Consider the following 17,897-nt stretch of genomic DNA (forward strand, 5'->3'; position numbering starts at 1 on the left):
GCACCCGAGGGGGGCGCCCACCCGGACAGGAAGATCACGTCAGAGACTCAACCCACTCAAGTGACGCACACTTCCTAGGGACGGCATGGAAGAGCACCAGTAAGCCAGTGACTCAGCCCCCGTAAAAGGGATAGAGGCAGAGCATCCCTGTGGAGAGAGGGGAACCGGCCAGGCAGAGACAGCAAGGGTGGTTCGTCGCTCCAGTACCTTTCTGTTCACATTCACATCCCTGGACCAGAATACACTCAATCATAGGACCTACTGAAGAGATGAGTCTTCAATTTTATTTTATTTTATTTCACCTTTATTTCACCAGGTATGCAAGTTGAGAACAAGTTCTCATTTACAATTGCGACCTGGCCAAGATAAAGCAAAGCAGTTCGACACATACAACGACACAGAGTTACACATGGAGTAAAACAAACATACAGTCAATAATACAGTAGAAACAAGTCTATATACGTTGTGAACAAATGAGGTGAGATAAGGGTGGTAAAGGCAAAAAAAGGCCACGGTGGCAAAGTAAATACAATATAGCAAGTAAAACACTGGAATGGTAGGTTTGCAGTGGAAGAATGTGCAAAGTAGAAATAAAAATGATGGGGTGCCAAGGAGCAAAATAAATAAATACAGTAGGGAAAGAGGTAGTTGTTTGGGCTAAATTATAGGTGGGCTATGTACAGGTGCAACAATCTGTGAGCTGCTCTGACAGCTGGTGCTTAAAGCTAGTGAGGGAGATAAGTGTTTCCAGTTTCAGAGATTTTTGTAGTTCGTTCCAGTCATTGGCAGCAGAGAACTGGAAGGAGAGGCGGCCAAAGAAATAATTGGTTTTGGGGGTGAGCAGAGAGATATACATACTGGAGTGCGTGCTACAGGTGAGTGATGCTATGGTGACCAGCAAGCTGAGATAAGGGGGGACTTTACCTAGCAGGGTCTTGTAGATGACATGGAGCCAGTGGGTTTGGCGACGAGTATGAAGCGAGGGCCAGCCAACGAGAGCGTACAGGTCGCAATGGTGGGTAGTATATGGGGCTTTGGTGACAAAACGGATGGCACTGTGATAGACTGCATCCAATTTGTTGAGTAGGGTATTGGAGGCTATTTTGTAAATGACATCGCCGAAGTCGAGGATTGGTAGGATGGTCAGTTTTACAAGGGTATGTTTGGCAGCATGAGTGAAGGATGCTTTGTTGCGAAATAGGAAGCCAATTGTAGATTTAACTTTGGATTGGAGATGTTTGATGTGGGTCTGGAAGGAGAGTTTACAGTCTAACCAGACACCTAGGTATTTGTAGTTGTCCACGTATTCTAAGTCAGAGCCGTCCAGAGTAGTGATGTTGGACAGGCGGGCAGGTGCAGGCAGCGATCGATTGAATAGCATGCATTTAGTTTTACTTGTATTTAAGAGCAATTGGAGGCCACGGAAGGAGAGTTGTATGGCATTAAAGCTTGCCTGGAGGGTTGTTAACACAGTGTCCAAAGAAGGGCCAGAAGTATACAGAATGGTGTCGTCTGCGTAGAGGTGGATCAGAGACTCACCAGCAGCAAGAGCGACATCATTGATGTATACAGAGAAGTCGGTCCAAGAATTGAACCCTGTGGCACCCTCATAGAGACTGCCAGAGGTCCGGACAGCAGACCCTCCGATTTGACACACTGAACTCTATCAGAGAAGTAGTTGGTGAACCAGGCGAGGCAATCATTTGAGAAACCAAGGCTGTCGAGTCTGCCGATGAGGATGTGGTGATTGACGGAGTTGAAAGCCTTGGCCAGATCAATGAATATGGCTGCACAGTAATGTTTCTTATCGATGGCGGTTAAGATATCGTTTAGGACCTTGAGCGTGGCTGAGGTGCACCCATGACCAGCTCTGAAACCAGTTTGCATAGCAGAGAAGGTATGGTGAGATTCGAAATGGTCGGTTATCTGTTTGTTGACTTGGCTTTCGAAGACCTTAGAAAGGCAGGGTAGGATAGATATAGGATAAGGTCTTAAAGGTCGAGACAGAGTCTGCGTCTCTCACATGAATAGGCAGACCATTCCATAGAAATGGAGCTCTAAAGGAGAAAGCTCTGCCTCCAGCTGTTTGCTTAGAAATTCTAGGGACAATAAGGAGGCCTGTGTCTTGTCTTTGGTTCTAGTCAAGATTCTAGCAGCCGTGTTTAGCACTAACTGAAGTTTATTTAGTGCTTTTCCGGTTTGCTGGAAAGTAGAGCATTGCAGTAGTCTAATCTAGAGGTCGACCGATTATGATTTTTCAACGCCAATACCGATTATTGGAGGACCAAAAAAAGCCGATACAGATTAATAGGCCGATTTTTAAATTGTTTTTTATTTATTTGTAATAATGACAATTACAACAATACTGAATGAACACTTTTATTTTAACTTAATATAATACATCAATCTAACAAATCAATTTAGCCTCAAATAAATAATGAAACATGTTCAATTTGGTTTAAATAATGCAAAATAATGTGTTGGAGAAGAAAGTAAAAGTGCAATATGTGCCATGTAAAAAAGCTAACGTCTACGTCCCTTGCTCAGAACATGAGAACTTATGAAAGCTGGTGGTTCCTTTTAGCATGAGTCTTCAATATTCCCAGGTAAAAAGTTTTAGGTTGAAGTTATTATAGGAATTATAGGACTATTTCTCTCTATACCATTTGTATTTCATATACCTTTGACTGTTGGATGTTCTTATTGGCACTTTAGTATTGCCAGTGTAACAGTATAGCTTCCGTCCCTCTCCTCGCCCCTACCTGGGCTTGAACCAGGAACACATCTACAACAGCCACCCTCGAAGCATTGCTACCCATCGCTCCACAAAAGCCGTGGCCCTTGCAGGTCAAGCGGAACAACTACTCCAAGTCTCAGAGCGATTGACATTTGAAATGCTAGTAGTGCGCACCCCGCTAACTAACTAGCCATTTCACCTCGGTTACACCAGCCTAATCTCGGGAGTTGATAGGCTTGAAGTCATAAACAGCGCAATGAATGAAGCATTGCGAAGAGCTGCTAGCAAACGCATGAAAGTGCTGTTTGAATGAATGCTTATGAGCCTGCTGCTGCCTACCACCGCTCAATCAGACTATCAAATATCAAATCATAGACTTAATTATAACATAATAACACACAGAAATACGAGCCTTAGGTCATTAATATGGTCAAATCCGGAAACTATCATTTCGCAAATAAAACATTCCATATTTTATCTAACGGGTGGCATCCATAAGTCTAAATATTCCTGTTACATTTCATAACCTTCAATGTAATGTCATAATTACGTAAAATTCTGGCAAATTAGTTCGCAACGAGCCAGGCGGCCCAAATTGTTGCATAAACCCTGACTCTGCGTGCAATGAATGCAAGAGAAGTGACACAATTTCCCTAATTTAATATTGCCTGCTAACATGAATTTCTTCTAACCTGTCTAGGGCTAGCGGAACCCCTCGCCAACAGCCAATGAAATTGCAGGGCGCCAAATACAAATCAACAGAAATCTCATACATCAAATTTCTCAAAAGTATTAGGCACCATTTTAAAGATAAAATTCTCGTTAATCCAGCCACAGTGCCTGATTTCAAAAATGCTTTACAGCGAAAGCTCCAGAAACGATTGTTAGGTTACCACCAACTCACAGAAAAACCCAGCCATTTTTCCAGCCAAAGAGAGGAGTCACAAAAAGCACAAATAGAGATAAAATTAATCATTAACCTTTGATGATCAGATGACACTCAAAGGACTTCATGTTACACAATACATGTATGTTTTGTTTGGTAAAGTTCATATTTATATCCAAAAATCTTATTTTACATTGGCGTGTTAAGTTCAGTAGTTCCAAAACAGTAGTTCCAAAAGTGATATTGCAGAGAGCCACATGAATTCACAGAAATACTCATTATAAATGTCGATGAAAATACAATTGTTAGACATGGAAACATAGATACACTTCTCCTTAATGCAACCGCTGTGTCAGATTTCAAAAAAACTTTACGGAAAAAGCATAATCTGAGAACGGCGCTCAGAGCACAAACCAGCCAGAGAAATATCCGCCATGTTGGGTAGTCAACATTATTCATAAATAGCATTATAAATATTCACTTACCTTTGATGATCTTCATCAGAATGCACTCCCAGGAATCGCAGTTCCACAATAAATTCTTGTTTTGTTCGATAATGTCCATCATTTATGTCCATTCATGCCCAATATCTTCTTTTGTTAGGGCGTTTGGTAAACAAATCCAAATGCGCGATCTGGTCCGTTCGGACGAAACATTCAAAATGTTATATTACAGGTCGAAGAAACTTGTCAAACTAAGTATAGAATCAATCTTTAGGATGTTTTTATAATAAATGTTCAATAATGTTCCAACCAGAGAATTCCATTGTTTGTAGAAAAGCAATGGAACGAGAGCTAACTCTCAAGTGAAAGCGCTTGACTGAGAACGAGGCTGTTGGCAGACCACTGACTCAAAGACCTCTCATCGGGTCCCACATCACAGTAGAAGCCTGAAACAACGTTCTAAAGATGCTTGACATCTAGTGGAAGCCTTAGGAAGTGCAACATAACCAATATCCCACTGTGTATTCAATAGGGGTAAGTTCAAAAACTACAAACCTCAGATTTCCCACTTCCTGTTTGGATTTTTTCTCAGGTTTTTGCCTGCCATATGAGTTCTGTTATACTCACAGACATCATTCAAGCAGTTTTAGAAATTCTGAGTGTTTTCTATCCAATGATAATAATAAAATGCATATCTTAGCAACTGGGACTGAGTAGGAGGCAGTTCACTCTGGGCATGCTATTCATCCAAAAGTGAAAATGCTGCCACCTATCCCAAAAAAGTGAAGAAAGGCATTGATGTTTATGGTTAGGTACATTCATGCAATGATTATGCTTTTTTCTAAAATACGCTTTCGTTAAATCCTCCCCCGTTTGGCGACGCTGGCTGTCTGTGTTAAGAAAAAATTGCCTTCACAGTTCGCAACGTGCCAGGCGGCCCAAACTGCTGCATATACCCTGACTCTGTTGCACAGAATGCAAGAGAAGTGACACAATTTCCCTAGTTAAAAGAAATTAATGTTAGCAGGAAATATTAACTAAATATTCAGGTTTAAAAATATATAATTGTTTATTGATTTTAAGAAAGGCTTTGATGTTTATGGTTAGGTACACATTGGTGCAGCGACAGTGCTTTTTTTTGCGAATGCGCTTGTTAAATCACCTGTTTGGCAAAGTAGGCTATGATTCAATGATAAATTAACAGGCACCGCATCGATTATATGCAACGCAGGACAAGCTAGATAAACTAGTAATATCATCAAGCATGTGTAGTTAACTAGTGATTATGTTAAGATTGATTGTTTTTTATAAGATGCGTTTAATGCTAGCTAGCACCTTACCTTGGCTCCTTGCTGCACTCGCATAACAGGTATTCAGCCTACCACGCAGTCTCCTCGTGGAGTGCAATGTAATCGGCCATGATCGGTGTCCAAAAATGCCGATTACCGATTGTTTTGAAAACTTGAAATTGGCCCTAATTAATCGGCCATTCCGATTAATCGGTCGACCTCTTGTCTAATCTAGAAGTGACAAAAGCATGGCTAAATATTTCTGCATCGTTTTTGGACAGAAAGTTTCTGATTTTTGCAATGTTACGTAGATTGAAAAAAATATGTCCTTGAAACAGTCTTGATATGTACGTCAATAGAGAGATCAGGGTCCAGAGTAACGCTGAGGTCCTTCACAGTTTTATTTGAGAAAACTGTTCCAATATCAAGATTAATTGTCAGATCCAACAGAAGATCTCTTTGTTTCTTGGGACCTAGAACTAGCATTTCTGTTTTGTCTGTTTTTGTCCGCCATCCACTTCCTTATGTCTGAAACACAGGCTTCCAAGGAGGGCGATTTTGGGGCTTCACCATGTTTCATCGAAATGTACAGCTGTGTATCGTCTGCATAGCTAACATTATGTTTCCGAATTAAATCACCAAGAGGCAGAGGTGGGACCAAGTCATTGTTATACAAGTCACAAGTAAGTCTCAAGTCTTAGCACTCAAGTCCAAAGTCAAGTTCCAAGTCAAGACAGGCAAGTCAAGTCTCAAGTCCTAAACTTTGAGTTTTGAGTCCTAAACAAGTCATAATGTGCTCCTCACCAAATGTAATACCATTTCATATTTTTAACAAGAGTAATAGTATATTACATTTACGTAAATCATGAATGCTTTAAAAAATATCTATATATTTATTACTTTCCAAATAAACATTATATTTCCATGGAAATACATGGGTAGCCATGACACCCCCATAGTGAACGACTATTGAGGATCGCTATGGGGCGCAGTTGGGCAATGAAGGCTTGTACACAATCATCCAACCATAACACACACACACACACTCTCTCTCTCTGTGTGGTTACAGTAGGCTAATGTATGTCAATGGTTTTAGGAACAGCAGTAACATCAGGCAGGATTTAGGCTACCAACAGCCTAGCCAGTTGTAGCTCAATCTTGGGTGCAATGATCACGTTCCCGCACTGACTGACTGTGTGGAGGCTCATTGATTTAACGTTACGTTAGCCTGCATGATACACCAGTAAAGTATAAAAATATATAGCTCTCGGCTATATTAGCCATGACTTACCATTCTTTGTGCAGCTTCAAATGTCAAACGAAGTTGGAAGTTGTTGCACCTCCATCTGTAATTTTCTTCCTGTATGTTTTGCAAGTTGCAATCCATTTTTTGTTGATACAGTGTAGTCTTTATTTCCGAAAATAATAATTTTGGGTATCATCTTTCCAAGGGCTCCATCTGAATTCACCTGCCGATGTTCCTCTCCACTGCCCAACACAACTTTTTCTCAGCTGGCACAATTTGATTGACTGCTGTCTGATTCAAACTGTAATCCATTAAATGAAGAGTTGATGCGCTGCACACTTTTTTTAATAGCATCATTTTTAATATTTGGGCTTGGGGAAGGTATCAAGTCAGTTCGAGTCAAAAGGCTCAAGTCCAAGTTAAGTCATGAGTCATTGGTGTTAAAGTCGAGTTGCAAGTCATCATATTTGGGACTCGAGTCTGACTCGAGTCCAAGTCATGTGACTCGAGTCCACACCTCTGCCAAGAGGTAAAATATATAGTGAAAACAATAGACCTCCTAAAACCTTGAGGAACATTGAAATGTACATTTGATTTGTCAGTGGACAAACCATCCACAGAGACAAACTGATATCTTTCTGACAGATAAGATCTAAACCAGCCCAGAACTTGTTCGTGGAGAATAATTTCAGTTTCTAAACTCTCCAAATGAATGTGGTGATCGATGGTATCAAAAGCAGCACTAAGGTCAAGGAGCACGAGGACAGATGCAGAGCCTTGGTCTGACGCCATTAAAGGTCATTTACCACCTTCACGAGTGCAGGTTCGTGTTCTCAGTCAACTTACCTGGTAAAATAATGGGTAAATAAAATTAAAATTAAATAAAAACAAATTGTTAGTCTTCAGGAAGGCAGTGAGTTGCTGTGCAACAGCTTTTTATAAATTTTTTGAGAGGAATGGGAGATTTTATATAGGCCGATAGTTTTTTATATTTTCTGGGTCAACATTTGGCTTTTTCAAGAGAGGCTTTATTACTGCCACTTTTAGTGAGTTTGGTACACATCCGGTGGATAGGGCGCTGTTTATTATGTTCAACATAGGAGGGCCAAGCACAGCTCTTTCAGTAGTTTAGTTGGAATAGGGTCCAGTATGCAGCTTGAAGGTTTAGAGGCCATGACTATTTTCATCAATGTGTCAAGAGATAAAGTATTAAACAACTTGAGTGGCTCTCTTGAGCCTAGGTCCTGGTAGTGTTGTGCAGACTCAGGACAACTGAACTTTGGAGAAATACGCAGATTTAAAGAGGAGTCCATAATTTGCTTTCTAATGATCATGATCTTTTCCTCAAAGAAGTTCATGAATTTATCACTGCTGAAGTGAAATGCTGCTTTTTAGTTTGCCTTGCGAGAGTATCAAAAAAATGTAGGATTGTTCTTATTCTACTTAATTATGTTGGAATAATAGGATGATCGTGCAGCAGTGAGGGCTCTTCGATACTGCACGGGACTGCCTTTCCAAGCTAATCGGAAGATTTCCAGTTTGGTGTAGCACCATTTCCTTTCCAATTTTCTGGAAGCTTGAAGGGCATCTACAAAATCTTTGGGTTGTCCGAGAATTTATAGCATGGCTTTTGATGATCCTTGGTTGGGGTCTGAGCAGATTATTTGTTGCGATTGCAAACATAATAACATGGTGGTCCAATAGTCCAGGATTATGAGGAAAAACATGAAGATCCACAATATTTATTCTGCGGGACTAAACTAGGTCCAGAGTATGACTGTGGCAGTGAGTAGGTCCGAAAGCCTTTTGAAGTGGGTCTGTGGACTTTTCCATGTGAATATTAAAGTCCCCAAAAATGTTAATATTATCTGCCGTGTCTACAAGGTCCGATATGAATTCAGTGAACTCAGTGAGGAACGCTGTATATGGCCCAAGAGGCATGTAAACAGTACCTATAAATAGTGATTTAGTAGGCTGCATAGATTTCATGAGTAGAAGCTCTAGCTTTGGTTTTGTAAATGTTAGCAACACCTCCGCCTTTGCGCGATGTGCGGGGGATATGGTCACTAGTGTAACCAGGAGGAGAGGCCTCATTTAACACAGTAAATTCATCAGACTTAAGCCATGTTTCAGTTAGGCCAATCACATCAAGATTGTGATCAGTGATTAGTTAATTGACTATAACTGCGTTGGATGTGAGGGATCTAACATTAAGTAACCCTGTTTTGAGATGTGAGATATCACAATCTCTTTCAATAATGACAGGAATGGAGGAGGTCTTTATCCTAGTGAGATTGCTAAGGCGAACACCGCCATGTTTAGTTTTGCCCAACCTAGGTCGAGGCACAGACACGGTCTCAATGGGGATAGCTGAGCTGACTACACTGGCTGTGCTAGTGGCAGACTCCACTAAGCTGGCAGGCTGGCTAACAGCCCGCGTTCTGGCCTGCACCATATCTCATTGTGGAGCTAGAGGAGTTGGAGCCCTGTCTATGTTCATAGATAAGATGAGAGCATCCTAATTGAATGAACATACAGTACAAGACAAATTGAGCAAACACATAATTTTAAATTGACAGAATTTTTGCCTACGTTTTCTCATATTTGGACCAACTAAAAATGTTAAGTTCAGGTAACACAGAAAAGTTGAGTAAAGGAAAAAAAGTCTGTGGAACCAGTTACATAATAATAAGTAGTTGAAACTTCTAGATTTGTGGGTGTTATTTTTAAAGTGTATCAGAGTTAAAGGTAGAGCTAACACGATATTGCTTAAACCTATTAAATCCTCACAGATCTCCACACGTATCTAGAGGTTAGTAGTCTTGGAAACCCGGACCTAGGAGCACTTGGTCTGGGGAGGATGTCTAAATCTCTTGGACATTTCGAAAAAGGAAAAGCATTTGTTCCGATGAAAGTCCTCTTCAGACAGACAACTCTCCCAACAAATCGTAGGTGGGGCTTAAAATGCGGGCAGGAATTTTGCTCATGGTTAGCTAGGGAAAAGTATAAGTGGGATTGTGACATCACCCCATTGAAGTAAAACATTTCAAGGGTTAGGTTATGGTTGTGTTTAAGGTTAGGGTTAGTGTGAGGGTTGGGGTTAAGGTTAGGGTATGGACGTACCAAGGATCCCACTTAGAATCTACTGTTTAGCTAGGGCAAAAAGCAGATACGGCAGTGACGTCACAGGTGACGCATGTCCCATTTCCAACACCTCTCTGTCCCAACTGATGCTGGAACTTCTAAAGACATATAAGCTGGAGCATTGTTACGTTGTTGGAGGAAATCCATCTGTCTAAGGAAACTAAGAGGTTAGGGGCTAGGATTTTTGTCTGAACAAGTCCTTGCTCTCTGATCCCAGGCTCTTGGCTTTACCTCTCAACTCTTCCAGTGGATTATTATTCCTAGCCTCCCATTGAATTCACCCTCTGATTTCATCTGTTCCTCTCCCCACAGTGCCCCCTGAACCATTATTGTGCAAGTTTGCAGACGGGGGACAGAAAAAGAGGCAGAACCAGGGGAAGTACCTTCAGAATGGCAGGCCCTGGGCCAGGGATGGAGAGATGGTGAGTGGCTTGATTACACGGGTGGAGGATTTCATTTATTTATTTTTTAGAGTTAGTTCCAAAAAAACTTTAAACAAGAGGTCATTGTCAAAGCAATATAGAGCTGGAATCTGATCTCACATGGATTGTGTGTCTAACCCTAAATATTCATAAAGGGGCAGTGCAGTTAAAAACCTTTTTTTGTGGTCGAAATTACACTCTGAAGTTGTGAAAATGAAAATGCCCTTATTGTGTAAGAGCTGTTTTAAAAAATGCCTGGAATTTCAACCTGTTCAGGTGGGATGGAACTTTTTGCCCACATCATGACTTCGCAATGTGATCGGATTATAATATACCAATGAATTTTCATCTGGGTAAGGGGATGGGTTCTAGACCATCCTATTAGCAGATCACCTCTGACCAGCTGGTCTTTACTGACATTTTCAACCTATCCCTGACCCGGTCTTTAATAGCAACTGGTTTCAAGCAGACCACCATAGTCCCTGTGCCCAAGAATTCCAAGGTAACCTTCCTTAAATGACTCTCGCCCCGTAGCACTCACATCTATAGCCACGAAATGCTTTGAAATACCATCATCCCAGACACCCTAGACATCTCCAATTGCCCCAACAGAGCCACAGATGACTCAATCTCTATTGCACTCCACACTGCCCTCACCCACCTGGACAAAAGGAATGCTGTTTATTGACTACAGCTCAGCATTCAACACCATAGACCCCTGCAAGCTCAACACCAAGCTCAGGACCTTAGGATTGAACACCTCCCTTTGCAACTGGATCCTGGTGGACCGTCCCCAGGCGGTGAGGGTAGGTAACAACATATCCACCACGCTGACCATCAAAACTGGGCCCCTCAGGGGTGTGTGCTTAGTACCCTCCTGTACTCCCTGTTCAACCACAACTGCATGGCCACGCATGACTTCAACACCATCATCAAGTTTGCTGAAGACACAACGGTGGAAGGTCTGATCACCGACGACGATGAGGCAGCCTATAGGGAGGAGGTCAGAGACCTGGCAGTGTGGTGCCAGGACAACAACCTCTCTCTCAATATCAGCAAGACAAAGGAGCTGATCGTGGACTACAGGGAACGGAGGGGAGAACATGCCCCTATCCACATCGATGGGGCTGTAGTGGAGTGGGTCGAGAGCTTCAAGTTCCTTGGTGTCCACATCACCAAGGCATTAACATGGTCCCCACACACCCACACAGTTGTGCGGAGGGCACGACCACAAGCACTACAGAGGGTGGGGAGTACAGCCCAGTACATCACTGGGGCTGAGCTCCTATCAGTGTCTATATAATTTGTGGCTAAGCCGTTGATGCTCCTAGATGTTTCCACTTCACAATAACAGCACTTACAGTTGACCGGAGCAGCTATAGCAGGGCAGAAATTTGACAAACTGACTTGTTGGAAAGGTGGCATCCTATGACGGTGCCACGTTGAAAGTCACTGAGCTCTTCAATATGGGCCATTCTACTGCCAATGTGTGTCTATGGAGATTGCATGGTTGTGTGCTCGATTGTATATACCTGTCAGCAACAGATGGGCTAAAATAGACAAATCCACTAATTTGAAGGGGTGTGCACATACTTTTGGCAATGTTATATATTTAGGTTTGCCATAACAAAGGGGTTGAATACTTATTGACTCAAGACAATTTGTTCAATTTGAGATATACCTGCTGGAGCGCATGCTACGGGTGGGTGTTGTTATCGTGACCAGTGAGCTGAGATAAGGTGGAGCTTTACCTAGCAAAGGCTTATAGATGACCTGGAGCCAGTGGGTCTGGCGACGAATATGTAGCGAGGGCCAGCCGACTAGAGCATACAGGTCGCAGTGGTGGGTGGTATAAGGTGCTTTGGTAACAATACGGATGGCACTGTGATAGACTGCATCCAATTTGCTGAGTAGAGAAATTGGAAGCTATTTTGTAGATGACATCGCCGAAGTCGAGAATCGGTAGGATAGTCAGTTTTATGAGGGCAAGTTTGACGGTGTGAGTGAAGGAGGCTTTGTTGCGAAATAGGAAGCCGATTCTAGATCTGATTTTGGATTGGAGATGTTTGATATGAGTCTGGAAGGAGAGTTTACAGTCTAGCCAGACACCTAGGTATTTGTAGTTGTCCACATATTCTAGGTTTGAACTGTCCAGAGTAGGGATGCTAGTCGGGCGGACGGGTGCGGGCAGCGAAAGGTTAAAAAGCGTCATCCAATGGCATTGAGGAGCTTACTGTACCATCTTAGTCACCGGCTTCATCAATATGTGCATCAATGACGTTGTCCCTACAGTAACCATACGTACATTTCCCAATCAGAAGCCATGAATTACAGGTAACATCCGCACAGAGCTAAAGGCTAGAGCTGCCGCTTTCAAGGAGCGAGACACGAATCCAAACGCTTATAAGAAATCTTGCTATGCCCTCAGATAAGCAATCAAACAGGCAAAGTATCAATACAGGACTAAGATTGAATCCTACTGCACCGGCTCTGATGCTTGTCGGATGTGGCAGGGCTTGAAAAATATTCCGGACTACAAAGTGAAACCCAGCTGCGAGTGGCCCAGTGACACGGACTTACCAGACGATCTAAATGCCTTTTATGCTTGCTTCGAGGCAAGCAACACTGAAGCATGCATGAGAGCATCAGCTATTCCAGACGACTGTGTGATCACGCTCTCTGTAGCCGATGTGAGCAAGACCTACAGGAAAAGGAGGGCCGAACATGCCCCCATTAACATTGACGGGGCTGAAGTGGAGCGGGTCGAGAGTTTCAGGTTCCTTGGTGTCCACATCACCATGATAGTTGTGAAGAGGGCACGACAACACCTTTCCCCCCTCAGGAGACTGAAAAGATTTGGCATTTGTCCCCAGATCCTTAAAAAGAGAGCATCCTGAACGGTTGCATCACCGCCTGGTATGGCAACCCGCTCGGCATCTGACCGTATGGCACTACAGAGGGCAGTGCGTAACACGGAACCCAAACCAGCTGTGCGCAAGCGCCATCATGCATACATTTATTTTGTCCCCCCACACCAAACGCGATCACGACACACAGGTTAAAATATCAAAACAAACTCTGAACCAATTACATTAATTTGGGGACAGGTCGAAAAGCATTAAACATTTATGGAAATTTAGCTAGCTAGCTTGCTAGCTAATTTGTCTTGTTTAGCTAGCTTGCTGTTGCTAGCTAATTTTTCCTGGGATATAAACATTGAGTTGTTATTTTACCTGAAATGCACAAGGTCCTCTACTCTGACAATGAATCCAAACATAAATGGTCAGCCTAATCGTTTCTAGTCATCTCTCCTCTTTCCAGGCTTTTTCTTCTCTTTATATTGCAATTGGCAACTTTCATAAATTAGGTGCATTACCACCACTGACCTCGTTCGCCTTTCAGTCACCCACGTGGGTATAACCAATGAGGAGATGGCACATGGGTACCTGCTTCTATAAACCAATGAGGAGATGGGAGAGGCAGGACTTGCAATGCGATCTGCGTCAGAAATAAAACTGACTTCTATTTTAGCCCTTGGCAACGCAGACGCTCGTTGGCGGTTGCGAGCAGTGTGGGTGCAATAATTGAAAAATCTAGATTTCTAAATTTATTTTGCAACACTCGCACACGCAACTCGAGCGCTGTAGTCAGCCTGTAAGGCCCAGTACATCACTGGGGCCAAGCTTCCTGACATCCAGGACTTGTATACTAGGCGGTGTCAGAGGAAGGCCCAAAAAATTGTCAAAGATTCCGATCACCCAAACACTACCGGAGCACCAAGACCAGGGTCAAAAGGCTCCTTAACAGCTTCTACCCCCAAGCCATAAGACTGCTGAACAATTAATCAAATGGCCACCCGGACTATTTATATTGACCCTATGCATAGTCAGTCACTTTACAAATGACCTCAACTAAGCTGTATCCCCGCACATTGCCTCGGTACCAGTACCCCCTGTATATAGCCTTGTTAATGTTGTATAATTTTCTTGTGTTACTTTTGCTTATTTTTTAAATATATTTTTTTCACTTTAGTTTATTTGGTAAATATTTTCTTAGTTCTATTTCTTGAACTGTATTGTTGGTTAAGGGCTTGTAAGTAAGCATTTCACCATAAGGTTGTATTCGGCGCGTGTGACAAATAGCATTTGATTTGCTTTGATTTATTAGACATACAGTGATGATTTAAAAAATACAATTACAAAGACTGCATGGGGGCTTTAACATAATTTATTTTATATGTGATTGTGTCCTTTACGTCTTTATTCAGACTTATTTGTGTTGTTTTCCCAGGGAGGGATGACGCTAGCATATGACCCCACAGCCTTACAGAATGGGTGAGTATAGAGAGACAAAAACAGAAAGTCAGCCCACCAACAAAAACAAGTAATGTGTTTGTGGTGAACTATTGACTCCTGGTAGACGCAGAAGACATTGCAACACTACTTTATTGTAATTGCAATCATCTACTTCAATGTAACATTTTGTAGTTCTATCATCTGGCATTACTTAATAATTACTTTCATGCACATGCGATTATAAATGCTTATTAATGTAAATTCTATAATATAATTTGACATGCATACATCTTGATTTGTGTGTGTTGTGCAGGTTCTATTCGTCACCCTACGGTCTGACACCAAACCGGATGATCGCCCAGACGTCCCTCTCTCCCTACATGCATTCCCCCATCTCATCCTTCCAGGTCAAACACTGAACACACACACATGCACACACACACACACACACACACACACACACACACACACACACACACACACACACACACACACACACACACACACACACACACACACACACACACACACACATCACTACCACCACCACCAAACCACCATTCACAAACGCATGGAGGAAATCTCTGTAGACGTAGGAGCTATGTCATTGTTGTTTTTCTATCCATATTCAGATTTCATCTCCACTCATTCTCCCCTGTGTTCTTTTGTGTAAAGATCCTGTATTTTCCTCATCCCTCTTTCCAGCTACATAGTCCCTCCTGGATGCACCACCAGTCGTACCTCATGCAGCCTGCAGTGAGTATTAAATAGTGTTATCTACCTCTGCTGCTGCAGCTTCCTCCTTACTATTCTCTTTACATCTGGTTGCAGTTGCAGCTGTTGCAGCTTGCAGTTCTGCTCATCTATCTCTCTATCTCTCCTTTTTCTTTGTCATTCTGTCTCTTTATATTCCTGTCTCTCTCTCTCTCTCTCTCTCTCTCTGTCTCTCTCTCTCTCTCTCTCTATAATAATGTCTCTGATTTATTGGCTATTTGTCCTTCTCTTTGTTGGAACCCCCCCTCTCTTTTCCCCATCTCTCTCTCTCCACTTCTCTCTGTCTCACACAACCACTCTCTCTCCTTCCCTCTCTCTTTTCCCCATCTCTCTCTCTCCACTTCTCTCTGTCTCACACAACCACTCTCTCTCCTTCCCTCTCTCTTTTCCCCATCTCTCTCCCTCCACTTCTCTCTGTCTCACATAACCACTCTCTCTCCTTCCCCCTCTCTTTTCCCCATCTCTCTCCATCCACTTCTCTCTGTCTCACACAACCACTCTCTCTCCTTCCCTCTCTCTTTTCCCCATCTCTCCCTCCACTTATCTCTGTCTCACACAACCACTCTCTCTCCTTCCCTCTCTCTTCCTCCACCTCTCTCTCAGGGCACAGTCCTGACTCCGACCATGGACCATGCTATGTCCATCCAGCCCACCTCCATGATGGGCACCATGACCCAGCAGCTCAGCCACCTATCCCTGGGCGGCACAGGCACGGTTAGTACCCTACAGATACCCACTCCACCTCCCACTCCACCCCTTCAACTACCCACTCTATCCCCCCTTGGTCCCCTAGTCTCATCTCAAGACTAAAACACATTGAACTGAATCAAGTTGTACTGAATTGAAGTTGAAAGTGAAGAGAAAAGCAGTTGCCTGTGTCTCAGTTGGATCTCTACACAGAAATAATGATGATTTATTCTCCTCTCATCCTGTCACAGTTTATGCCTGCCAACACAACTATGCAGGGGACATACATCCCCCAGTACCAACCAGTGCCTCCCTCCAGTGTCCCTGTAGAGGTGAGACCCCAACCAACACCATAAGAATTAACTATGCAGAACAAGTTAAGGGGATGACAAAAGGGGGCTTATTTTACAAACGAGTTCAAAACCATGCATTTACTTAAGCAGTTTTTAACTCAGGGACCTGTTATTACTGTTCCACTCCATTTTCTTCCTTTTCTTGCAGGAGAACGGAGGACAACAGCAACAGGTTGCTATGGAGACACCTGCAGAACACACAAACTACTCATACCAGCACACCAAGTGAAGCTAAGGTAGGGTTATTAACCCCTCCCTGTGCATATATCTGCTAACTTAGTTCAATCAATCAATCAAATGTATTTATAAAGCCCTGCTTACATCAGCATCAGTACATGGCCGAGATGTTCAAACGTTCATAGATGACCAGCAGGGTCAAATAATAATCATCACAGTGGTTGTAGAGTGTACAACAGGTCAGCACGTCAGGAGTAAATGTCAGTTGGCTTTCATAGCCGATCATTCAGAGTTAGAGACAGCAGGTGTGGTAGAGAGAGAGAGTCGAAAACAGCAGGTCTGGGACAAGGTAGAACGTCTGGTGAACAGGTCAGGGTTCCATAGCCTCAGGCAGAACAATTGAAACTGGAGCAGCAGCATGACCAGGTTGACTGGGGACAGCAAGGAGTCATCATGCCAGGTAGTCCTGAGGCATGGTCCTAGGGCTCAGGACCTCGAGAGAAGAGAAAGAGAAAGAGAGAGAGAAAGAGAGAGAGAGAATTAGAGGGAGCATACTTAAATTCCCATAAGACACCGGATAAGACAGGATAAATACTCCAGATATAACAGACTGATCCTAGCCCCCCGACACATAAACTACTGCAGCATAATTACTGGAGGCTGAGACAGGAGGGATCGGGAGACACTGTACAGTACCACAGTACTTTTATTTATTTTATTTATTTCACCTTTATTTAACCAGGTAGGCTAGTTGAGAACAAGTTCTCATTTACAACTGCGACCTGGCCAAGATAAAGCATAGCAGTGTGAGCAGACAACACAGAGTTACACATGGAATAAACAATTAACAAGTCAATAACACAGTAGAAAACAAAGGGGGAGTCTATATACAATGTGTGCAAAAGGCATGAGGAGGTAGACGAATAGTTACAATTTTGCAGATTAACACTGGAGTGATAAATGATCAGATGGTCATGTACAGGTAGAGATATTGGTGTGCAAAAGAGCAGAAAAGTAAATAAATAAAAACAGTATGGGGATGAGGTAGGTGAAAATGGGTGGGCTATTTACCAATAGACTATGTACAGCTGCAGCGATCGGTTAGCTGCTCAGATAGCTGATGTTTGAAGTTGGTGAGGGAGATAAAAGTCTCCAACTTCAGCGATTTTTGCAATTCGTTCCAGTCACAGGCAGCAGAGTACTGGAACGAAAGGCGGCCAAATGAGGTGTTGGCTTTAGGGATGATCAGTGAGATACACCTGCTGGAGCGCGTGCTACGGATGGGTGTTGCCATCGTGACCAGTGAACTGAGATAAGGCGGAGCTTTACCTAGCATGGACTTGTAGATGACCTGGAGCCAGTGGGTCTGGCGACGAATATGTAGCGAGGGCCAGCCGACTAGAGCATACAAGTCGCAGTGGTGGGTGGTATAAGGTGCTTTAGT

General features: G+C 43.0%; 1 protein-coding gene across 1 annotated transcript in view; it reads left to right on the forward strand.

Annotated features, from left to right (window-relative positions):
* LOC112254673 (RNA-binding motif, single-stranded-interacting protein 2) overlaps nucleotides 1–17,897 on the forward strand; it is a 60,584-nt gene that overhangs the window by 39,384 nt on the left and 3,303 nt on the right. Inside the window, exons 7-13 of the mRNA XM_024427420.2 lie at nucleotides 10,058–10,167; nucleotides 14,458–14,501; nucleotides 14,776–14,869; nucleotides 15,168–15,218; nucleotides 15,840–15,950; nucleotides 16,175–16,255; nucleotides 16,425–16,512. Coding sequence (XP_024283188.1) covers nucleotides 10,058–10,167; nucleotides 14,458–14,501; nucleotides 14,776–14,869; nucleotides 15,168–15,218; nucleotides 15,840–15,950; nucleotides 16,175–16,255; nucleotides 16,425–16,505 — 572 coding nt within the window. The 3' untranslated portion in view covers nucleotides 16,506–16,512. The remainder of the gene's footprint in view (nucleotides 1–10,057; nucleotides 10,168–14,457; nucleotides 14,502–14,775; nucleotides 14,870–15,167; nucleotides 15,219–15,839; nucleotides 15,951–16,174; nucleotides 16,256–16,424; nucleotides 16,513–17,897) is intronic.

The sequence above is a fragment of the Oncorhynchus tshawytscha genome, linkage group LG07 (assembly GCF_018296145.1).
Source record: "Oncorhynchus tshawytscha isolate Ot180627B linkage group LG07, Otsh_v2.0, whole genome shotgun sequence".
NCBI lineage: Eukaryota > Metazoa > Chordata > Actinopteri > Salmoniformes > Salmonidae > Oncorhynchus > Oncorhynchus tshawytscha.